Raw genomic sequence first — 26178 nt, forward strand, 5'->3', positions numbered from 1 at the left:
TGTACATCAAACATACTGAACATCAAACATACTGAACTGTATATCCAACATACTGAACATCAAACATACTGAACATCAAACATACTGAACTGTATATCAAACATACTGTACATCAAACATACTGAACTGTATATCCAACATACTGTACATCAAACATACTGAACATCAAACATACTGAACTGTATAACCAACATACTGAACATCAAACATACTGAACATCAAACATACTGAACTGTATATCAAACATACTGAACTGTACATCAAACATACTGAACTGTATATCAAACATACTGAACTGTACATCAAACATACTGAACATCAAACATACTGAACTGTATATCCAACATACTGAACTGTATATCAAACATACTGAACTGTATATCAAACATACTGAACTGTACATCAAACATACTGAACATCAAACATACTGAACATCAAACATACTGAACTGTATATCAAACATACTGAACTGTACATCAAACATACTGAACATCAAACATACTGAACTGTACATCCAACATACTGAACATCAAACATACTGAACTGTACATCAAACATACTGAACTGTACATCAAACATACTGAACTGTACATCAAACATACTGAACTGTATATCCAACATACTGAACTGTACATCAAACATACTGAACTGTATATCAAACATACTGAACTGTATATCCAACATACTGAACTGTACATCAAACATACTGAACTGTATATCCAACATACTGAACTGTATATCCAACTTACTGTCAGTAACAGAGAACAGTGGAGTGTGAGAGCAGCAGTCGGGTGAGAGAGCAGCAGCCGAGTGGGAGAGCAGCAGTCGAGTGGGAGAGCAGCAGCAGTGGGAGAGCAGCAGTCGAGTGGGAGAGCAGCAGCCGAGTGGGAGAGCAGCAGCCGAGTCCACAAAAACTCAGTCAGCCAGCCATGTAGCTTCGCTTCAGACCGAACCTGTCTAAAAAAGACATCTTGCTACGGCGGTGATTGCCCTGCACCAGTGGCTGTCACGCAGGAATGTAGCGTGGCCGCATAAGCAAACGAGCATAATGAATTAAGTCCAACAGCTGCATGCTGGTTCTCTTTCCACCACCACGGTCGGAATTCTGTGGCGAGGACAGCAACCATGATGCTCAGCTCCCACATTCTGAATAGAACTCTGTCTGAATTGTTAATCTGCTGCATGTGTCAAACCTCCATTACTACTGGACTTCTGCTGAAATGTGAGGCAAGCTGGCTGGCCACAGTGCAGAGCAGAGAGAGAGATGCTTGGCCTGCCTGCAGCATTATGGCAACAGGAGTTTGACAAAAGATTAAATGTTGAAAAAATACAATTTGACAAAAACACTCACTCGTCTACAACTCTCACGGTTGTGTTTAATACAGTCGTTTCCCACCACCCTATGATGTTTTGTAATGAGAGCTTGAATCCAGGTAACAGGTAATGGGCTTGCACTGGTAAAAGAGAAGCCAGACCTGAAAAGCAGGTGACTGTTGGAACGTCGTGGCATTTGGCACAACCACAAATTCTCGCCCTATTTTTTTTCTCTCCCATCACCATTGGTTTAGTTGTTAGGGAAACAATTTACATGTCCCTAGGGCAGAATGTATCCTCTCCTATTGACAGACATGGAAGATACTCTATACATGCAGGTAGAGCCCCACTCAATTACCTCTCAATCCTGACCCTGTGTGGTAGATCACGAGTGTAGCTATGAGATTGTGAGCAATGTCTGTTCGTCTTTTGTTTGTGCAAGGCAATAGTAGCCTACTTTTACTGATAGAGCAGGAGGTGAATGGCGTTCACTGTCCGAATTACGAGCACACTATGAGGAAGTGTAACAGGGTTTTCTAGTCAACATATAGATATCCATTAGGATTTTGAATGGGCTAAATTGAACTTTTTATCAATCTTTCTCACTCTCCAGCCTGTACGTCAGGGTTGCACCAACCTGATGCTGATCCTGTTGCATACCTCAGCCCACCATCAATACCCCACTAGTCAGAAATGAATGTATTGTGATCAGTAGGTATATTATTACTGTTATTGCTATTATTATGTTATTACTGTTTATACTATACCATTAATAGTTGTATTTCACAAATACAGGCACAGATCCGCCAAAAACATCTGCACGAACTCTACTAAGCTGTGGTTCCCCCTAGCCAGACATGTCACCCATGATTATGCTGCTGAAGCACCTCGATACACCAACTCCTGGATACAGTAACTCCTACTGAAATGGCTTAGAAGACAAGCATTGGAGGACAGGTATATTAAACATTGTGTGTTTGAGCTACAGACTTCTGGGTTTCTTTTGCATCTGATGGTACTGACCATTAGTCTGTGTGGTTAACAGGGGCTGAGCTAGAGCAGCGGCGTTTGTTAAATAAGGCCAGGTCTTAAACCAAAATTGTCTAGTGTCAGAATGCTTTGGAGCTACAAATTACTAAAAGCTATCATGTTTTGCTCTATGATGCTACAAAAGAGTTGTTAGAAGGCCATAGGAAAAACATTTACCAACCAAAACCAACTTACCTGGTAAAATAAAACATGTTTTTAAACATTTACATAGTGTCTATAATACTGTAATAAACTCACATTCTGTAGTTGCTGTCACAAACCCCAAACTCCACAAGGTTGTCACTGACTAGTTTTGTTCCCCACCGAGCAAACAATTTCTGTACTTGCATCCATATAATTTGTTTGTTGTTTATTTTTATTTATTTTATTGACATTTGAATGCAAATGTTTATGACAAATAGTTTGGTGTTCTACTTGTAGCTCTGGTTGTCCTGAAAATAAAATTGTAAAACACTTAATTGTGAGGCTAATTACAAGGGCTGCTGGAGATGCAGACAAATGAAAATCAGATGTATGAAACGCTGGGACTCGGGACTGTTAGGGTTAAAAAAAAACAGCTCATAAGTTATCGGATTTCCTGAAAACGCCCCATGCCAGGAACGATAGACACATTTTACCTGCTGCAATAGAGCAGCTCAGAAACTGCTCCGAGCGTTGGGTTGTATACAGTCAAATCTACCCCTTTAGAATAACTATTTTGTTGTTTGTTTGAGGGTCTCTAGAGAGACTTCTCATGAACAAAAAGAACAGGAAATCACGCACATATTATTTACTCTGTTGATCGGGGGAACTTTCCGAAACTTGCTTCATCCCCCAAGCACTTCTGGATTTACGCAGCACGTCTATTACGGTCGACTTTGCCAGTGACTTTGACCGCTTGGGTCTGTCAAGTTAACGTCGCGGGGGATCTGCGTTAAGGAGAGACCGCTCTATTTGAAGGGATTCACGCACGTCTGGATATTAACTTCCCTTGTTAATTTGAGAACGGTCTCTGAGGAAGACAGTGGATGTTATTGTGTTCGTGTTTTTGGACATTTTGTACCAACTAATACCGCAGAAGCGTCAACATGTTGAGTAACACTGGAGTCTATGCTGTCAAGAAGCGGAAGAAGCCCGTTCAAAAAACGTAAGAATGTAATTTAAACCTGTTTGACCTGACAATAAATGTTTTGGGAAGTTCGATTTAAGTCTAGCATGAGCTGGATACAGAATGGCGCTTGATTTGATAATGTGCTGCATATCGAGTTCCATCGCGTATCATGGAGTTGAGCATTCTTGGCTATACATAAGCCTAGCCTATACATAAGCCTAGCCTATACATAAGCCTAGCCTTTTTATCCTTTACGTAAGGCATCTAAAGCCAATCATTCACTTCGTGTTGTTGGATTATTTTCTTCATAAATTGTTATTGGTTTTGATTTATTGCTAGTTTGCTTTTCCTGCTTTCTTCTGGGGTAACTGGGTTTCTTTCTGCACAGAGGACAAAGTCTCATTGTACGCATGCACCGCTCGTAAGAGCATGTGTGCAGTATTGATGTGTTGTGTAGCTGTAAATTTGTGCCTGACCAGAAGTTCTCGTGCCTCCCGTTTGTCTTTATCCCGGTCACCTTAAGAATCTCTCTTCGTGTATAGTTTATGTCTGGCATGGAATAGTAAGTACTCTTGCTTTAATCACAATCAAGTTTGAGAGTCTGCTGCACTCTCACGCGATGCTTACAGGTGGGCGGGGCGCGCGGGGGATTGCTGGCATGAGGTATGTTATTGTAATCTGATACGGTTCTCATTATGAAAACACACTTCTGCATCTTTTCCTACTTTTTTCACTTTATTGCACAACCTAGTTACAAAAGAAACATATATTTTGTAATGCAGTTTTTCACAACTAAGTAAGAATTACTAATAGGATAGCTGAGGAAAACGTTTTCCTTTATAGGAAATTCAAGTAGTGCAACGGTTTTGGGTTTGTTGTAATCTATGAGATTACTTTTACGTTTTTTTCCCACAAACATTTGAAGGATTCCAACAAAGTATTGAGAATGTGTCACATGCATTTATAATTAATAAGACCATAATAAGTATTTGCTTACTATAATATATACTTTTCTAAATAAAAAAACCCTGATATTACCAGGTTCACGTCGGTTTATAACAATATTAATGTAGTTATTTTTATGCATTCTAATTCTAAATACGTTTTCTTTACACTACGTGTCGGATTTGTCAAGCAACCAGACAAAATGTATGTTCAATGTAAACGACCTAGAGTTGATGGAATGTTACAGCTGTGTGTACAGTGTGTGTGTGTGTGTACAGTTTGTGCGCTTGCCTGTGTCTTATGTTGTCCCTGTGAGTGAAACAGTGGAGGCTTCTGCGAGGAGGAAGGGGAGGACCATCCTCAGTGACTTACATACAAATAAATTGTGAAAAGTTCAAAAAGTGATCCTTTTTAGATAAAACTATGCTAAATATATTCACATCACCAAATAATTTATTAAAACACACTGTTTTGCAATGAAGGTCTACAGTAGCCTCAACAGCATTCTGTAGGGTAGCACCATGGTGTAGCCGGAGGACAGCTAGTTTCCGTCCTCCTCTGGGTACATTGACTTCAATACAAAACCTAGGAGGCTCATGGTTCTCACCCCCTTCCATAGACTTACACAGTAATTATGACAGCTTCCGGAGGATGTCCTCCAACCTATCAGAGCTCTTGCAGCATGAACTGACATGTTGTCCACCCAATCAAAGGATCAGAGAATTAATCCAGTACTGAAAGCGCAAGCTACAGCTAACTAGCAATGCAGTGTATAAAATGTGGTGAGGAATTGACTCAAAAAGAGAGAAAGACAATAGTTAAACAGTTTTGAACAAATTCATTTCTTCAAAAATGGAGAAGAAGCAAGCGAGAGATTTTGTAGTATTTATATATTTAAAAAAAAAAATACTATCACTTTCACTTACTTAGCTAGCGAATGCAGCTAGCTAGTTTAGCCTACTCAAACACCCAGCTCAAACAGAGAGGGATGCTATGTTAGCTAGCTGGCTATAGCTATCCAATTCTGGAACTCTTCCAAGTCAATGTAAGCTTTTGAGTTTAGTAGTTTATTGCGCCAGGCCCACCGGTGTAACTGCTGAACTGCTTGCTGCTGACTGTACACTGTACTGCATGAATGTAGCGGGTTTACCAACATGTTAGTTCTAGTAGTTATGTTGACAATGACGTTAATATGGTGACAATGATGTAGCTGTTAGCGGTTATGATTTGAAGGTTTGGCTTGGAATGTTTTTTTCGCCTGGTCACAGACAGCTGATGTGTTGTGCACTGAAGTCCACAAGTGAAGGGAAAGGGTGAGAGGAGGTGAGCGCGTAAATGTGATAATTAATTATACAAAGATCAAAGGGATCATGCTGTTTGCATGTGGCTGATATGAAAGTGAACTGTGTTTGTGTTTGATCAGGGGTGTAATCATTCCACCGATTCTTTTTGAAAAATGTTTCTTAAATGAAGCAAACGGAACGAATCGGGGATAAACATACCGGAATTTATCCAATAGAATCTCTCATTTGCAACTGTTGGACTAATGATTACACCCTAGATCAGCTAGATGCAGGCAAGAGTGTGCAGGGCTGTATTGAATGTGTCAATATCTGTCACCTCAAATAACTCTTGATCTGTGCACCTACATTTTAAACGTTCATTCATCGGCTAGGTTCTAGCAACCTCATGATGGGTATAGGGAAAATTTGAGTATCATGTAGTTGCCTAAACCTATCGATGTTACATTAAGCTGGGTGAGTGGAATATGAATGGCAGTCATCCAATATGCTGTAATAGAAATAAGTCCATGCTTATGTAGCCAATGTGAAATGGCTAGCTAGTTAGCGGTGGTGCGCGCTAGTGGCGTTTCAATCGGTGATGTCACTTGCTCTGAGATCTTGAAGTAGTGGTTCCCCTTGCTCTGCAAGGGCCGCGGCCTTTGTGGAGCGATGGGTAACGATGCTTCGTGGGTGACTGTTGACATGTGCAGAGCGTTCCTGGTTTGCTCCCAGGTCGGGGCGAGGGGACGGATGTAAAGTCTATACTGTTACACTTATAAAAAAAATACACTATAAAAAAAATAAAGGGAACACTAAAATAACACATCGTTACCCATGAATGAATGAAATATTCTTATTAAATAGTTTTTTCTTTACATAGTTGAATGTGCTGACAACAAAATCACACAAAAATGATCAATGGAGTCACACTCAAAATTAAAGTGGAAAACCACACTACAGGCTGATCCAACTTTGATGTAATGTCCTTAAAACAAGTCAAAATTAGGCTCAATAGTGTGTGTGGCCTCCACGTGCCTGTATGACCTCCCTACAATGCCTGGGCATGCTCCTGATGAGGTGGCGGATGGTCTCCATAGGGATCTCCTCCCAGACCTGGACTAAAGCATTCGCCAACTCCTGGACAGCCTGTGGTGCAACGTGGCGTTGGTGGATGGAGCGAGACATGATGTCCCAGATGTGCTCAATTGGATTCAGGTCTGGGGAACGGGCGGGCCAGTCCATAGCATCAATGCCTTCCTCTTGCAGGAACTGCTGACACACTCCAGCCAGATGAGGGCTAGCATTGTCTTGCATTAGGAGGAACCCAGGGCCAACCGCACCAGCATATGGTCTCACAAGGGGTCTGAGGATCTCATCTCGGTACCTAATGGCAGTCAGGCTACCTCTGGCGAGCACATGGAGGGCTGTGCGGTCCCCCAAAGAAATGCCACCCCACACCATGACTGACCCACCGCCAAACCGGTCATGCTGGAGGATGTTGCAGGCAGCAGAACGTCCTCCATGGCGTCTCCAGACTCTGTCACGTCTGTCATGTGCTCAGTGTGAACCTGCTTTCATCTGTGAAGAGCACAGGCGCCAGTGGCGAATTTGCCAATCTTGGTGTTCTCTGGCAAATGCCAAACGTCCTCCACGGTGTTGGGCTGTAAGCACAACCCCCCCCTGTGGACGTCGGGCCCTCATACCACCCTCATGGAGTCTGTTTCTGACCATTTGAGCAGACACATGCACATTTGTGGCCTGCTGGAGGTAATTTTGCAGGGCTCTGGCAGTACTCCTCCTGCTCCTCCTTGCACAAAGGTGGAGGTAGCGGTCCTGTTGCTGGGTTGTTGCCCTCCTACGGCCTCCTCCACGTCTCCTGATGTACTGGCCTGTCTCCTGGTAGTGCCTTCATGCTCTGGACACTACGCTGACAGACACAGCAAACCTTCTTGCCACAGCTTGCATTGATGTGTCATCCTGGATGAGCTGCACTACCTGAGCCACTTGTGTGGGTTGTAGACTCTGTCTCATGCTACCACTAGAGTGAAAGCACCGCCAGCATTCAAAAGTGACCAAAACATCATCCAGGAAGCATAGGAACTGAGAAGTGGTCTGTGGTCACCACCTGCAGAACCACTCCTTTATTGGGGGTGTCTTGCTAATTGCCTATAATTTCCACCTGTTGTCTATTCCATTTGCACAACAGCATGTGAAATTTATTGTCAATCGGTGTTGCTTCCTCAGTGGACAGTTTGATTTCACAGAAGTGTGATTGACTTGGATTTACATTGTGTTGTTTAAGTGCTCCCTTTATTTTTTGAGCAGTGTATATTGTCCTACCTCATCTTAAATGGCACCAACCACCACTGGAATGAAATCATATACAGCTTTCTCAAATACTTGCCCAGTATAAATCCCCAAATGAAAAAGGAGTAACTTTAGGCCTGTGCAGAAATACTTCTCTGTGTTTCTGAAGATGTGGCCTGAGGATTCCTGGACAGCCAAGGCACAATTTATTTTATTTAACAAGGCAAGTCAGTTCGGGAACAAATTATTATTTACAATGACAACCATTGAGACTGACATCATCTTAGCATTCCAATATGGTTCAGTCCATTTAATTATCTCCTTCTATTTTTCTTCTTGCTTATGTACATTCACATTTGAGTAATTTAACAGATGCTCTTATCCAGAGTGACTTACAGGAGCAATTCATGTTAAGTGCCTTTGCTCAAGGGCACATAGTCAGATTTTTTTTTTTTTTTACCTAGTCAGCTCAGGGATTCAAACTGGCAACCTTTCATTCACTGGCCAGACACTCTTAACCACTAGGCTACCTGTCAGCCCAGGTAGGCCTATGCCTTCAGAAGTTTCTGGCCACGTGTGTGCAGTAAGTTAAAGCATTTTACAAGTGGTTATAGGCCTAATCATGTAAGACCAAATATGTGGATTACAGTAAAGGTATCTGATATTTTCTTTTTATTACCTGTAACTATTCTTTCCATATAAATTACATTTTTTTCTGTTAGGCCTATAAAATATACAATTGAACAGTACACGGACAACTGACACAGTAGCTGATGTAAAGTGTTTAACCGATCTGAGACTTTTCTACATCTTGTTGGGATTACTCCCAGAGCCAACTGTGTGAAAATATGGCTTAATTATTTCCTAAGGGTCATTAAAGTCCTTGTGGGAAAGATTGTGGGAAGGTGTGTGTTGGTGGGTGCGTCCATGCTTAAGTAGTATGTATGCATGTGTGTTTGTGTTTGTTAATACATGAGTGTGAGAGAGTTACAGATGGTTAAGATTTAACCTGTTAAATTCTGATTAGTTGTTTTTGGGCCTGGCAAGTTTAGGGCAGTAAATTGAAATTTAACTGAACTCTTACTGCTGGCAATATCATAAGAATCACCCTCCAATAAAGGTAATGCATAATGCGTTATGTTCATATTCATAGAGTTTGCAATGTATGTCAAGTCACCAAAAGTGCAAACATTTAGTAAGTATGGAAAGTAGAGGCCTTCACGTTCTGAAATGGACCACGGCCTTTTCCCATCCGGACCCGATATGCATAATAAAGAGACCCGTCTCAAACGGACCAGAGGACAACTAGTCCCTTTCTGTATATACCTGATCGGATCCAGACCTGATCAGAGTGAAAGAAACACCAGAAAAGTCCATTTTTAATCTACTTTATTAACCAGAGCTGATAAAGCGCCAGGGAGAGGACGTAGATAGAGGTGATGCTCTAGCAGGAGCCGTGCGTGCTGTGTGTGCAGGCTACTGTGAGTGAGCGAGTGACACAAGGAGCAGGGAAGATTGAGTGAGAGGCGAGCCAGAAACCAACCAAGCCGTCTCGCCCTATAGTAGACTAATAGCTGCCACTGCTAGGTTATTTATCATCCAATATTATTGGATGTTGTACCTTGTCTTGACTGTATCAAACCGGGAGAAGAATAGAGTTATGGTTAGATTTGCCAAATGGAGGGTGAGGGAGAGCTTTGTATGCTCTGTGTCTGGAGTAAATGTGATCTAGAGTTCCCCCCCCCCTTTCATTGCACAGGTGGCATGCTGGTAGAAATGTAGTAAAACAGATTTCAGTTTTCCTGCATTAAAGTTACCGACCACTAGGAGTGCCGCCTCTGGTTGGGCATTTTCTTGTTTGCTTATGGCTCTATAAAGCTTGTTGAGTGCGATCTCAGGGAAAGGGGGATACCTAGTAAGTTGTACAACCCGAAATGTGTCTTCCGCATTTAACCCAACCCCTCTGAATCATAGAGGTGCGGGGGGCTGCCTTAATTGACATCTGTGTCATCGGCACCCAGTGCCGGCCAGCAAATGTTTGGGGTGGTAAATAAACAGCTATAAAAAAAGAAAACTCTCTTGGTAAATAGTATGGTCTACAGGTTATCATAAGGTATTCTAAGTCAGGTGAGCAGAACCTCAAGACTTTGTTAATATTAGAGATTGCGTACCAGCTATTGTTAACAAAGAGACACACAACCCCTCTGAGCTTCTCCTCTGAGCTTCTCCTCTGAGCTTCTCCTCTGAGCTTCTCCTCTGAGCTTCTCCTCTGAGCTTCTCCTCTGAGCTTCTCCTCTGAGCTTCTCCTCTGAGCTTCTCCTCTGAGCTTCTCCTCTGAGCTTCTCCTCAGAGCTTCTCCTCTGAGCTTCTCCTCTGAGCTTCTCCTCAGAGCTTCTCCTCTGAGCTTCTCTGAGATATTATTGCATTTGAAAGTTTTGGCAATTGCAATTATGTATATGGTGTTATAGTTGTTAATAGGGTTGCACAGGGTCGGAAACTTTCCAGTAATTTTCAAGAATTCTTCCGGAAATTTTAATGGGAAGTTAAGCCCTGGAATTTGGGGAATTTTGCTTAAATTTATCAAAAAAGTTAGCTTATAACAGTGAACCTTTTTTTGGGATACACATAAGGCAATTAATTCTAGGTATTGTGGCATATTTTGGTTAAACTATTCCCAATTCAATGGAATTGCAATCGTCTGCATGCACAGTGTATTCTTACATCACATGTACAGTCGTGGCCAAAAGTTTTGAGAATGACACAAATATACATTTTCATAAAGTCTGCTGCCTCAGTTTGTGTGATGGCAATTTGCACATCCTCCAGAATGTTATGAAGAGTGATCAGATGAATTTCAATTAATTGCAGTCCCTCTTTGCCATGCAAATGAACTGAATCCCCAAAAAACATTTCCACTGCATTTCAGCCCTGCCACAAAAGGACCAGCTAACATCTTGTCAGTGATTCTCTCGTTAACACAGGTGTGAGTGTTGACGAGGACAAGGCTGGAGATCACTCTGTCATGCAGATTTGAGTTTGAATAACAGACTGGAAGCTTCAAAAGGAGGGTGGTGCTTGGAATCATTGTTCTTCCTCTGTCAACCATGGTTACCTGCAAGGAAACATGTGCCGTCATCATTGCTTTGCACAGAAAGGGCTTCACAGGCAAGGATATTGCTGCCAGGAAGATTGCACCTAAATCAACCATTTATCGGATCATCAAGAACTTCAAGGAGAGCGATTCAATTGTTGTGAAGAAGGCTTCAGGGCGCCCAAGAAAGTCCAGCAAGCACCAGGACCGTCTCTTAAAGTTGATTCAGCTGTGGGATCGGGGCACCAACAGTACAGAGCTTGCTCAGGAATGGCAGCAGGAAGGTGTGAGTGCATCTGCACGCACAGTGAGGCGAAGACTTTTGGAGGATGGCAGCAAAGACGCCACTTCTTTCCAGGGAAAAAAACATCAGGGACGGACTGATATTCTGCAAAAGGTACAGGGATTGGACTGCTGAGGACCAGGGTAAAGTATTCTCTGATGAATCGCCTTTCCGATTGTTTGGGGCATCCGGAAAAAAGCTTGTCCGGAGAAGACAAGGTGAGCGCTACCATCAGTCCTGTGTCATGCCAACAGTAAAGCATCCTGAGACCATTCATGTGTGGGGTTGCTTCTCAGCCAAAGGAGTGGGCTCACTCACAATTTTACCTAAGAACAAGCCACGAATGAAGAATGGTACCAACACATCCTCCGAGAGAAAGTTCTTCCAACCATCCAGGAACAGTTTGGTGACGAACAATGCCTTTCCAGCATGACGGAGCACCTTGCCATAAGGCAAAAGTGATAACTAAGTGGCTCGGGGAACAAAACATCGATATTTTGGGTCCATGGCCAGGAAACTCCCCAGACCTTAATCCCATTGAGAACTTGTGGTCAATCCTCAAGAAGCGAGTGGACAAACAAAAACCCACAAATTCTGACTAACTCCAAGCATTGATTATGCAAGAATGGGCTGCCATCAGTCAGGATGTGGCCCAGAAGTTAATTGACAGCATGCCAGGGTGGATTGCAGAGGTCTTGAAAAGGAAGGGTCAACACTGCAAATATTGACTCTTTGCATCAACTTAAACTTCTTATGGCTTCGCTAACGGGATCGATATGACAACAGCCAGTGAAAGTGCAGGGCGCCAAATTCAAAACAACAGAAATCTCAAAATTAAAATTCCTCAAACTTAGAAGTATTTTACACAATTTTAAAGATAAACTTGTTGTTAATCCCACCACAGTGTCCGATTTCAAAAAGGCTTCACTAGAAGCACGCCAAACGATTATGTTAGGTCTGCACCTAGTCACAGAAAAACACAGCCATTTTTCCAGCCAAAGAGAGGAGTCACAAAAAGCAGAAATAGAGAGAAAATTCATCACTAACCTTTGATAATCTTCATCAGATGACACTCATAGGACTTCATGTTACACAATACATGTATGTTTTGTTAGATAATGTTCATATTTATATCCAAAAATCTAATTTTACATTGGCGCGTTACGTTCAGTAATGTTTTGCTTCCAAAACATCCAGTGATTTTGCAGAGAGCCACATCATTTTACAGAAATACTCATCATAAATGTTGCTGAAAATACAAGTGTTATGCATGGAACTTTAGATAAACTTCTCCTTAATGCAACTGCTGTGTCAGATTTCAAAAAAGCTTTACCGAAAAAGAACACCATGCAATAATCTGAGTACAGCGCTCAGACAACAAAACAAGCCATACAGATATCTGCCATGCTGTGGAGTCAACAGAAGTCAGAAATAGCATTATAAATATTCACTTACCTTTGATGATCTTTATCAGAATGCACTCCCAGGAATCCTAGTTCCACAATAAATGTTTGATTTGTTCGATAAAGTCCATCATTTATGTCCAAATACCTCCTTTTTGTTTGTGCGTTTAGTACACAATCCAAGCTCACGAGGCGCGGGCAAGTCCAGGCGAAAGTTCAGACGAAAAGTAATATTACAGTTCATAGAAACATGTCAAACGAAGTATAGAATCAACCTTTAGGATGTTTTTAACATAAATCTTCAATAATGTTCCAACCGGAGAATTCCTTTGTCTGTAGAAATGCAATGGAACGCAAGCTAACTCTCACGTGAGCACGCGTGATCAGCTCATGCCACTCTGGCAGAGCCCTGACTCATTCAGCTCTCATTTCCCCCTCCTTCACAGTAGAAGCATCAAACAACGTTTTAAAGACTGTTGACATCTAGTGGAAGCCTTAGGAAGTGCAATATGACCCCATAGACACATCCTGACTGATATTCGATAGGCAATGACTTGAAAAACTACAAACCTCAGATTTCCCACTTCCTGGTTGGATTCTTTCTCAGGTTTTTGCCTGCCATTTGTGTTCTGTTATACTCACAGACATCATTCAAACAGTTTTAGAAACTTCAGAGTGTTTTCTATCCAAATATACTAATGCTATGCATATATTAGCAACTGGGCCTGAGTAGCAGGTAGTTTACTCTGGGCACCTTATTCATCCAAGCTACTCAATACTGCCCCCAGCCATAAGAAGTTAATGTAATTGTCAATAAAAGCCTTTGACACTTATGAAATGCTTATGAATTATACGTCAGTATTCCATAGTGACATCTGGCAAAAATATCTAAAGACACTGAAGCAGCAAATGTTGTGAAAATTTACATTTGTGTCATTCTCAAAACTTTTGGCTACGACTGCACAGCGGATTCTAAAGACCTTGCACACTAATGAGATGCTATTGAGCCCACACTACTACACTGTCTGAGCCAATGACTACATGCTTTCTGGTAAGTTCTGATTACAATACTGGGTGGGGTGAATATATTTTATATGACATACATAATTTCAAGTGCAAAACACCAATTGTTTTATTACTTTATTACTTGTTTTATTAACTTCTTGAGTGTAGGGGGCAGGATTTTTGTTTTTGGCTAAAAAACGTACCCATTTGAAACTGCCTATTTCTCAGGCCCAGAAACTAGAATATGCATATAATTGTCAGATTAGGATAGAAAACACTCTAAAGTTTCCAAAACTGTCAAAATATTGTCTGTGAGTATAACAGAACTGATATTGCAGGCGAAAACCTGAGTAAAATCAAACCAGGAAGTGCTGTTTTTCCTGAAAGCTCCATTGGATGCCTTGTCTCCATTTAAAGGGATATCAACCAGATTACTTTTCCTATGGCTTCCTCAAGGTGTCAACAGTCTTTAGACATATTTTCAGGCTTTTATTTTTAAAAATGAGCGAGAAAGATAACATTGCGTCAGTGGATAGCTCGGTGTTCGCAGAGTTTTGCTTGCGCAACAGAGTGGGGCAGCCATTGTCTCTCCCTCTCCTATTTAAAAAGCGACAGTCCCGGTTGATATATTATCGATGATATATTTTAAAAACAACCTGAGGATTGATTGTAAAAAACTTTGACATGTTTCTATGGACATTACGGATACTATTTGGAATTTTCGCTTGTGATGCCGTGACTGCTCGAGCCTGTGGATTTCTGAACATAACGCGCCAAACAAATGGAGGTATTTTGGATATGAAAATAATCTTTATGGAACAAAAGGAACATTTATTGTGTAACTGGGAGTCTCGTGAGTGCAAACACCCGAAGATCGTCAAAGGTCAACAAACAGATTACCGACTATTTCGAATCTCACCATACCCTCTCTGCTATGCAATCTGGTTTCAGAGCTGGTCATGGGTGCACCTCAGCCACGCTCAATGTCCTAAACGATATCTTAACCGCCATCGATAAGAAACATTACTGTGCAGCCGTATTCATTGATCTGGCCAAGGCTTTCGACTCTGTCAATCACCACATCCTCATCGGCAGACTCGACAGCCTTGGTTTCTTAAAAGATTGCCTCGACCTGGTTCACCAACTACTTCTCTGATAGAGTTCAGTGTGTCAAATCGGAGGGTCTGCTGTTCGGACCTCTGGCAATCTCTATGAGTGTGCCACAGGGTTAAATTCTTGGACCGACTCTCTTCTCTGTATACATCAATGATGTCGCTCTTGCTGCGGGTGATTCCCTGATCCACCTCTACGCAGACGACACCATTCTGTATACTTCTGGCCCTCCTTTGGACACTGTGTTAACAACCCTCCAGGCAAGCTTCAATGCCATACAACTCTCCTTCCATGGCCTCCAATTGCTCTTAAATACAAGTAAAACTAAATGCATGCTCTTCAACCGATCGCTGCCTTCACCTGCCCGCCTGTCCAACATCACTACTCTGGACGGCTCTGACTTAGAATACGTGGACAACTACAAATACCTAGGTGTCTGGTTAGACTGTAAACTCTCCTTCCAGACTCACATGAAACATCTCCAATCCAAAGTTAAATCTAGAATTGGCTTCCTATTTTGCAACAAAGCATCCTTCACTCATGCTGCCAAACATACCCTTGTAAAACTGACCATCCTACCAATCCTCGACTTCGGCGATGTCATTTACAAAATAGCCTCCAATACCCTACTCAACAAATTGGATGCAGTCTATCACAGTGCCAAGCACCAAGCTTTCAGAGCAGCTCACAGATTACTGCACCTGTACATAGCCCACCTATAATTTAGCCCAAACAACTACCTCTTTCCCTACTGTATTTATTTTATTCATTTATTTTATTTTGCTCCTTTGCACCCCGATATTTTAATTTCTACTTTGCACATTCTTCCACTGCAAATCTACCATTCCAGTGTTTTACTTGCTATATTGTATTTACTTTGCCACCATGGCCTTTTTTTTGCCTTTACCTCCCTTCTCACCTCATTTGCTCACATTGTATATAGACTTGTTTCTACTGTATTATTGACTGTATGTTTGTTTTACTCCATGTGTAACTCTGTGTCGTTGTATGTGTTGAACTGCTTTGCTTTATCTTGGCCAGGTTGCAATTGTAAATGAGAACTTGTTCTCAACTAGCCTACCTGGTTAAATAAAGGTGAAAAAAAGGTAAGCGATTTAATCTATTGCTTTTCTGACTTTCGTGACCAATCTACTTGGCCGCTAGTGTTTGTAATATTTTGTCTACTGAGAGAGATGTTCTTACATAAACGCTTGTTATACTTTCATCGAAAAGCTGTATTGAGATCTGACACGCCAGGTGGATTAACAACAAGCTAAGCTGTGTTTTGCTATATTGCACTTGTGATTTCATTTTTAGTAATTTAATTTGAATTTGGAGCGCTGCAATTCAGCGGGTGTTGATGAAAATAATCCCGCTAAAGGGATGGGTGCGTCAAGAAGTTAACGAGAATTTTATCTTTAAAATGGTGTAAATTACTTGTATGCTTGAGGAATTTTAATTATGATATTTGTTGTTTTGAATTTGGTGCCCTGCACTTTCACTGGCTAGCGGAACCCCAGTCCTAGACAGGATATAGCAATACCTCCCCCATAAGCATTCCTATCACTTCCATAGATGTTATATCCTTGTATTTATACTTCTGTGTCATCAAAGGAATCATCTAAGTGAGTCTTAGTAATGGGTAATATATGAATGGTGTTTTGCACTTGTAATTTCATGAAAATGAAATATTTTTAGTAATTCATTTGAATTTGGTGCGCTGCAATTCAGCGGGTGTTTATGAAAACGATCCCGCTAAAGGGATGGGTGCGCCAAGAAGTTAACTAGTAAATAGTAGCCTACAGCAAGTGTATTTAAATAATTTTTAACCTAACAATTTCTGCTTGTTAGTTTTTGCCACCATGTGGGTTTTAGCTTGCTTGAGCCTGCTAACTGAGAAGTGTTAATTCACCTGTTTCCATACATGTTTAATTTTTAAACATTTTATCTTACAGTTGTTTAACTGCTTAAATATTTATCTGTACATGGAATTATATTTGGGTTTCTTTTACACATTTTTTTCTAATCTTTACAGGCAAATGCCACCGTCACTATCTGATGTGTGTAGACATTTCACTGCAGCTAATTTTGAAGGAAAAGCTATGTACATTTGCAAATACTGTGCCAAATCATATGTGAAGAATGCAACAAAGATGCCGAATCATCTGCCCAAGTGCATAAAGTTCCCTCAGTGCTCACAGCAAGCAACCTCTGACAAAAGTCCCTCTATCTCTATTAGAGGTTGACTGATTATGATTTTTCAACACCGATACCGATACCGATTATTGGAGGACCAAAAAAGCCAATACCGATTAATTGGCGATTTAAAAAAAAAAGAAGTATTTGTAATAATGACAATTACAACAATACTGAATGAACACTTATTTGAACATAAAATAATACATCAATAAAATCAATTTATCCTCAAATAAATAATGAAACATGCTCCATTTGGTTTAAATAATGCAAAAACAAAGTGTTGGAGAAGAAAGTAAAAGTGCAATATGTGTAATGTAAGAAAGCTAACGTTTAAGTTCCTTGCTCAGAACATGAGAACATATGAAAGCTGGTGGTTCCTATTAACATGAGTCTTCAATATTCCCAGGTAAGAAGTTTTAGGTTGTAGTTATTATAGGAATTATAGGACTATTTCCCTATATACCATTTGTATTTCATTAACCTTTGACTATTGGATGTTCTTATGGGCACTTTAGTATTGCCAGTGTGTGTAACAGTATAGCTTCCATCCCTCTCCTTGCTCCTCCCTGGGCTCGAACCCTGGGCTCGAACCAGGGACACAACTAAAACAGCCACCCTCGAAGCAGCGTTACCCATGCAGAGCAAGGGAAACAACCACCCCAAGGCTCAGAGCGAGTGACATTTCACTTCGGTTACACCAGCCTCATCTCTGGAGTTGATAGTCTTGAAGTCATAAACAGCGCAATGCTTGACGCACAACGAAGAGCTGCTGGCAAAACGCACGAAAGTGCTGTTTGAATGAATGTTTACGCGACTGCTTCTGCCTACCACCGCTCAGTCAGATACTTAGATATTTGTATGCTTTTATGCTCAGTCAGATTATACGCAACGCAGGACACGCTAGATAATATCTAGTAATATCATCAACCATGTGTAGTTAACTAGTGATTATGATTGATTGATTGTTTTTTATAAGATAAGTTTAATGCTAGCTAGCAACTTACCTTGGCTTACTGCATTCGCGTAACAGGCAGTCAATCTCCTTGTGGAGTGCAACGAGAGAGAGGCAGGTCGTTATTGCGTTGGACTAGTTAACTGTAAGGTTGCAAGATTGGATCCGCCGAGCCGACAAGGTGAAAATCTGTAGTTCGGCCCCTGAACGAGGCAGTTAACCCAACGTTCCTAGGCCGTCATTGAAAATAAGAATGTATTCTTAACTGGCTTGCCTAGTTAAAGAAAGATAAAATAAATATTTAAAAAAATAAATAAATCGGCAACATCGGTGTCCAACAATACCGATTTCTGATTGTTATGAAAACTTGAAATCGGCCATTCTGATTAATCGGTCGACCTCTAATCTCTATGCGAGGTCAAAATTATGAATCAGACACCTTATCAATAGCAACAGCTCATGGTCCTCCTGGAATCAGAAGTTTTTTTTTTACTCAATGGGGGAACGTAGTCAGATAAATGCTGATTAATGTCTTGCTCGAGCTATGTATGCAACTGGTTCACCTCTGATGCTCACAGACAATGTGTATTGGAAGAGATTTCTGAATGTTCTTCACCCAGCATACACCCCCCCAACCAGACATGCTTTACCTACTCATTTTCTGGATGCAACAGAGTTCAAGTGAAGCTCAAGCAAATCATAGAGAAAGCAGACTGTATTGCAATCATCTCTGCTGGATGGTCGAATTTTCATGGGCAAGGAATAATTAACTACATAATCTCCACCCCTCAACCAGTATTCTACGAGAGCACAGCCACACCGGTCTCTATATTGCAGATGAGCTGAAGGCAGTCGTCAATGACCACAGAAGGTATTTTCACTGGTGACAGACAATGCTGCAAACATGAAGGCTGCTTGGTCTAAAGTGGAGGAGTCCTACCCTCACATCACACCCATTGGCTGTGCTGCTCATGCATTTATTCTGCTCTTCAAGGACATCATGGCACTGAAAACAATGGATACACTCTACAAGAGAGCCAAGGAAATGGTTAGGTGTGTGAAGGGTCATCAAGTTATAGCAGCAATCTACCTCACCAAGCAAAGTGAGAAGAATAAAAGCACCACATTGAAGCTGCCCAGCAACACCCGTTGGGGTGGTGTTGTCATGTTTGACAGTCTCTTGGAGGGGAAGGAGTCTCTCCAAGAAATGGCCATATCACAGTCTGCCAATATGGACAGCCCCATCAAGAGGATTCTCCTGGATGATGTATTTTCGGAGAGAGTGGTAAGCAGCCTGAAAATCCTGAAACCTATAGAAATAGCCATTTTACGGATTGAGAGAGGCCATCCTGTCTGATGTTCAGACTCTGCTTGCAGATGTAAGAAATCCGTACTTCCCTGCCCACTTCACTGTTGCTCCAAGCGGAAGAAACTGCAGTTCTGAAATACATTAAAAAGCGTGAAAACTTCTGCCTGAAGCCCATACACGCCGCAGCGTGTTGGACCCCAAGTATGCTGGCAAGATCATCCTGTCTGGTGCAGAGATTAACAAGACCTATGGTGTCATCACTACCGTGTCTCACCACCTTGGCCAGGATGAGGACAAGGTTCTTGGCAGTCTGGCGAAGTACACTTCCAAACAAGGGCTTTGGGATGGAGATGCAATATGGCAGTCGTGCCAACATATCTCATCAGCCAAGGGACTTTGTGGATCTGAGGTGCTTCCCCTGTTGCCTTCATCCTCCAAATCCCACCAACATCAGCCACCTCAGAGCACAACTGGTCCTTGTTTGGGAACACACACTCCAAAGCACGCAACAGGCTGACCAATACAAGGGTTGAAAAATTGGTGGTCATCTGGACAAATTTGAGTCTTTTTGAGCCTGTCAACGAGACATCCTCAACAAGGTTGGAAAGTGACAGTGATGAGGCCTCAGAGTCTGATGTTCAAGAGGTGGACATTGAGGAGGTCCAGGGAGAAGACATGGAAGCCTGGGAGGAAGACAACCAAAGCTTTAGTTTCTAGACTATAATTTTACAGATGTATGTTGAAAACATTTTTGGGAGATGCGATTGATCATTGGGGATCATTCAATGTTCCCTTTCTTTTGTTGTTCAGCGAGATCATCCCATGTGAAGAGTCAACTAATTTCATTAAAGTTAATTTCGTAACTAAAAAATTTTTTTTTTTTTGGAAGGATTTAATCATTTGCAATTATGTCTACTTATGATAAGGTAAAGGTTTATGTTTCTGTCTCCATATGATATGGTCAATTTATCCAATGCAAAAAACATCTACATTTAAATGGTGGTCATATTAATTTGTACATATTTCCGTTAATTCCCATATATTCCCGTTAATTCCCACGGAAAGTTTCCACCTCTGAATATTTCCCAAAATGTGCAACTCTAGTTGTTAATTTATTTCAGAAGGCGATAAAATGCTCACTATGAGAGTGCTTACCAGTTCTGCTGGTGTCAACATTATTTTTGGCCAACGGTGAGGTAGGGGGATTAGTATGTCTCTACTAGCTAACAATAGGAGAAGTGTATGTGTTGGTTCTTCTATCCTTATGGGGACCTAAAATTCCCAAACGTCCCTACAAGGATAGTAAAACAAGGAAACGTCTCCCTTGTGGGGACATTTCCCACGTACCCTTGAGTACAAAGGTTATTTTAAGCTTAGGGGTTAGGTTTAGGGTTACAATTGGGGTTAGAATTAGGGTAAGGGTTTAGTGGTTAGGTTTAGTTTTTTGGTTAGTTTTTTGGTTTGAAATGGAAATACATTTTACGTCCCCATGAGGATAGAAGAACAAAACAGTGTAGCTAATGGATGCGTGGCACAAAGCCAAAACAAACATACTACACAACAACATAGTGGCTCAATGTTCTATAGTTGTCTCATCTACAGGGAGGCCTCCACAACAGCCTAAACAAGTCAGTGTTCTACAGGGAGGCCTCCACAACAGCCTCAACAAGTCAGTGTTCTACAGGTTAGGCCACCACAACAGCCTAAACAAGTCAGTGTTCTACAAGGAGGACTCCACAACAGCCTCAACAAGTCAGTGTTCTACAAGGAGGACTCCACAACAGCCTCAACAAGTCAGTGTTCTCAGCTGAACTCTGGCTACAATACAAGTGCACTAGGATCAGTTTATTCTAACAGTACCTTAAGTGGTTGTTAGACCAAAGACAGATTTGAACAAACTTGTAAGGGAATAATGTACCTGAGTGTGCTACTGTTGTTTATGTGGTAAAATAAAATGTACTTTTAACTCAAAAAAATAATTTAGAAATCTCCATTGTCTCTTACCTTGCCCAGCCTAATCTGGGGAATGGGTTTTAGTTCGAGACAAGAAACCATTCTATTAAACAGAGTAACATGGATGGTGATATCATGGTGATACCAGCCTTCATAGCCAGTCTTTCTCTTTCAGACAGGCAGCAGCCATCATTCTGTCCAGTGGTGGGATTCAGCTGATCAGGCTGCAGCCCCCTGGGGGTTTCCTTGCCCAGGAGAGATGCCCGTCAGGCTGGCTGCAGGAGACCTTGAAGTGGGGTGTACATATGGCATGGGTGGTGGTGTGGAGCCGGAGCAGAGGAAGTAGATCAATCCATTTTCAGCCGTGACTAAGAGAGCTGAGGTGGAAGGAATGTTCAGAGTTCACCTCAGGACACACAGAGAAAAGTAGACGATGAAGAGAGGATATTGTGAAATGAAGGAGCTCTCGGTTTGTGTGTGCAGCCTATCCTTCAGTCTTTCAGTAGTGTACCAAGATATCCTTCAATCTTTCAGTAGTGTACCAAAATATCCTTAAGTCTTTCAGCAGTGTACCAAGATATCCTTCAGTCTTTCAGTAGTGTACCAAGATATCCTTCAGTCTTTCAGTAGTGTACCAAGATATCCTTCGGTCTTTCAGTAGTGTACCAAGATATCCTTCAGTCTTTCAGTAGTGTACCAAGATATCCTTCAGTCTTTCAGTAGTGTACCAAGATAGCATTCAGTCTTTCAGTAGTGTACCAAGATATCCTTCAGTCTTTCAGTAGTGTACCAAGATATCCTTCAATCTTTGTGTAGTTTACCAAGCTCCCTAGTGGCTCAGTGGTCTAAGGCACTGCATCTTAGTGCAAGAGGTGTCACTACAGTCCCTGGTTCAAATCCAGGCTCTATCACATCCAGCTGTGATTTGGAATCCCTAGGGCAGTGGGCCCAGTGTCGTCCGGGTTTAGCTGTCATTGTAAATAAGAATTTGTTCTTAACTGACTTGCCTAGTTAAATAAAGGTTCAATTAAAAAAGTATTTTGTAATGTCTATCCTTCAGTAGTACCAAGCTATCTTTCTGTAGTGTAGTAGGCTATCCTTCAGTTTTTCTGTAGTGTAGTAGGCGAACCTTCAGTACGGTATTTCAGTAGCCACTGTTGCAGTTTGAGTGTGTCCAGTCCACTATGTGGCTGAATAAGTCCATGGTTTCAATAATATTTCGATATGATTGTAGTTGAGGGTGTAGCCTACACATTTTTGGATGTATTCTCGGCCTGTTGAAAATACTCTTTTCATTTCATGATCCCCAACCACTTTGAGCAGACAAAAGCATGCCAATGGCATTACAACGTACTCAGTGCAACTTGATTCCCTTTGAATCAGAGTGAAGGGTCTTTGGGTTCAGCCAGACCCTGAAAGAAAGAGGGAGAGATGAGAGGTGAGGTAAACCTAGTTTGTTCTATCTCTAACAATGACTACCCTGATGTCCGTGCATGAAGCCCTGTGATGCACTGCAACCAAAGATGGAAAAAATGGGTCTGAATACTGGCTTTTGTCTCTGCAGGCATTTTTTTAAAGTGAGGTCAGTCTTGCTCTATTTCTGGGAAGTTATTGCTTGGGTCTAATGCCGGGAATTGAGTTATGGCTGAATTCCCTGCAGGCAATTCAATAGGGAAGAGGAAAAAAACAATGCCTATTATCATCAGCAATTGGGAAAACCTGTAATGGGAAAGTCACAAAGTATGGAAGAAACAGCTCTGGGAGAAATGGTGTGGTTTCTGTGGTTGTTGAACTTGACCAACAGCTGTTAGCCCCTACTGTTCACTAAGCTAAAGTCTACCAGTACATTGAGTTGGGTCTCTGGGATTAAATTGGTCTGTTGTGTTGAAATGAATTGAAACCTTATCAGGTTCCCCTTATCATGTTTTTTTATCTAGTTGGTGTGAATATGATTTCTGTCCCCTGAGAATTCATTATCATCCGTGTTTAACATTTAGCGCCGGCTGTCGGCCGTAATCAGCCGGGTACAGAGTCATTTAGTGCCGGCTGTCGGCTAATCAGCCGGTTACAGAGTCATTTAGCACTGGCTGTCGGCTAATCAGCCGGGTACAGAGTCATTTAGCGCCGGCTGTCGGCTCATCAGCCGGTTACAGAGTCATTTAGCGCCGGCTGTCGGCTCATCAGCCGGGTACAGAGTCATTTTCAGCCGGCTACATTTTCCACTCCACATTAACTAGGCTATTTTTTTAATTTAAAAGTTTAAATTCACTAGTCCGTCGAGCCAATTTCCCGCTAGAATGACCGATCTGCATCTGCTAGCAATCCCATTGATAGGAGAGGCGCCTGCCTGTCAGTCACAAAGTGAGCGATGGACCGTAAAGGAAATCGCACTACAAACTATCACCCTCGGGCACTTAAGGAGATCATGAATGTCATGGATATATTGGAATTAGTAGATATATGGAGACTTAAATATCCTGACCTAGTGAGATATACATGGCGGAGGCTTAATCAAACTAGTCATCTTGATGACATAAGAAAGTAATTCTCTCTGGCACCAAAAGTTTAAAAAGTGTTGATAGGGGACGGAATGCGGTCGTACCATCACGTAATTGACATATATATTACTCTTACAGAATTTCCACGTGGGCGAGGATACTCACAATTTTATCAAAGCCTACTGGATGATACATGTTTTTTAACTAGGACAGAATAATTTCTAACGGACATTTTCCGTCATAACATAGGTACAGCAGATCCCGTTATTGTATGGGACACTTTTAAATGTGCCTTTAGAGGCCATGCCATCCAGTACTCTATAAAACAAAGGCAATTTAGGTCAAGAGTCCATATTAACAAAATAAATTGGGACAGTGTTCTAGGACTAATAGTACAGATAGATAGCAATAAAAACTGTACCATAGAGGCACAGAATAAGTTTGAGGAAAAAAGAAAGGGAGGAACTTATTCAAGAAAGAGCCAGTGTAATATATTATAAAAAATAAAGCGAATTGGATGGAATATGGGGGAAAATGCACCAAATTATTTTTCAATCTTCAACATAGACATGCTACCAAAAAAATGTATTGAAACTTGTCACAAATGATGGAGTCACTCATGATTCACCGAACAATATTTTGAAAGAGGAAGTAAAGTACTTTAAGAATATGTTTTCATTTCAGTGTCCTCTATCTCCACTAACCGAAGCTAATTGTATGGATTTGTTTTCCTGTTAATAATGTCAAATTAACATCTGTACAGACAGACTCATGTGAAGGCCAAATTACAGAGGAGGACCTTATTGATGCAATTAAAGCCTTTAAGTCCGGGAAAACTCATGGACTGGATGGCATACCAGTAGAGGAATACCAAACTTTTTTTTTGTATACTCAGAGGACCATTATTAGCACGTTTTAACCACTCCTATATAAATGGTAGATTATCGGACACGCAACAAGAAGGTCTGATATCATTATTACTGAAACGGGATCCAAGTGGTATATGTAAAGATCCAGTCCATTTAAAAAATTGGAGGCCTCTTACACTTCAGTGCTGTGATGCAAAAATCCTAGCAAAATGCTTGGCGCATAGAATTAAAAAGATTTTGTCAGATATTATTCATCCTAATCAGACAGGTTTTTTTTACATGGACGATACATTGTAAGTAATATAAGACAAGTACTGGAAACAATAGAATACCATGAAATATCGGGGAAACCAGGCCTGGTTTTCATAGCTGATTTTGAAAAGTATTTTGTTAAAGTACGACTGGAGTTTATATATACATGCCTGGAATATTTAAACTTTGGAGAATCTCTATAAAATGGGTTAAAGTTATGTATCGTAACCCTAGGTGTAAATAAGGGCTACATCTCAGAAAGTTTTAAACTGTCAAGATGAGTAAAACAAGGTTGTCCACTATCGGCATATCTATTTATTATGACCATCGAAATGTTAGCTGTTAAAATTAGATCCAACAATAATATTAAGGGATTAGAAATCCGTGGCTTAAAAACAAATGTGTTGTTGTACGCTGATGATTCATGTTTTCTTTTAAAACCACAATTTGTATCCCTGCACAGCCTCATGGAGGATCTAGATACTTTTTCTAACCTCTCTGGATTAAAACCAAATGATGATAAGTCTACTATATTATATATTGTATCACAAAAAAAGACAACTTTTACATTACCGTGTAGTTTACCAATAAAATTGTCTGACGGGGATATGGACATATTCGGTATACATGTCCTGAAAGAAAGAACTTATCTCTTTTTTATAGAAAGTTAGGAAGGAAAATACCTGTCTATTTGTGGAAAATTCACCCTGATTTAACTCTTTAGTCATATCACAGTTTACCTATTTGCTTATGGTGTTGCCTACACCTACAGACCTGTTTTTTAAATTATATTAACAAAAAAATTATAATTTTATTAAAATTGCCTATTTAGGAATATGAATTCGGAGGACAGAAATGATTAAATATTAAAGCATTAGACCTCTCACTAAAGGCATCAGTCATACAAAAGTAAGAATGTCTCACCCCATGTTCAAGAATGGCCTTTTTCCCTTTTTTCAGTTTACAACGGCTCACTTTCGGCTATTTGAAAACGTAATAATCTCCAAAATATCATAATTTTTTAAACAAGCCTTAGAAAGTTGGTTGCAATTTCATTTTAATCCACCTGAAAAGATGGAACAAATAATACAACAACTGTTGTGGTTAAACTGAAATATACTAATTAATAAATAAAAAAACATATTTTCCGATAAAATACCATGTGGTCAAGCTGCTCCCACAACAGCTCAATTGGGTTGAGATCCGGTGACTGTGCTGGCTACTCCATTATAGACAGAATACCAGCTGACTGCTTCTCCCCT

The 26178-nt window shown here is 41.0% G+C and overlaps 1 protein-coding gene across 2 annotated transcripts in view; it reads left to right on the plus strand.

The window, feature by feature from the left end:
- Positions 1 to 2957: 2957 nt before the first annotated feature.
- Positions 2958 to 26178, plus strand: part of LOC112234324 (aryl hydrocarbon receptor) — an 86833-nt gene continuing 63612 nt past the window's right edge. For both annotated transcript variants that reach the window (XM_042306689.1, XM_042306690.1), the window contains exon 1: positions 2958 to 3490. In XM_042306689.1, the coding sequence (XP_042162623.1) occupies positions 3432 to 3490 (59 nt within the window). In that variant the 5' untranslated portion in view covers positions 2958 to 3431. The remainder of the gene's footprint in view (positions 3491 to 26178) is intronic.

This window comes from Oncorhynchus tshawytscha, linkage group LG26, assembly GCF_018296145.1.
Source record: "Oncorhynchus tshawytscha isolate Ot180627B linkage group LG26, Otsh_v2.0, whole genome shotgun sequence".
NCBI lineage: Eukaryota > Metazoa > Chordata > Actinopteri > Salmoniformes > Salmonidae > Oncorhynchus > Oncorhynchus tshawytscha.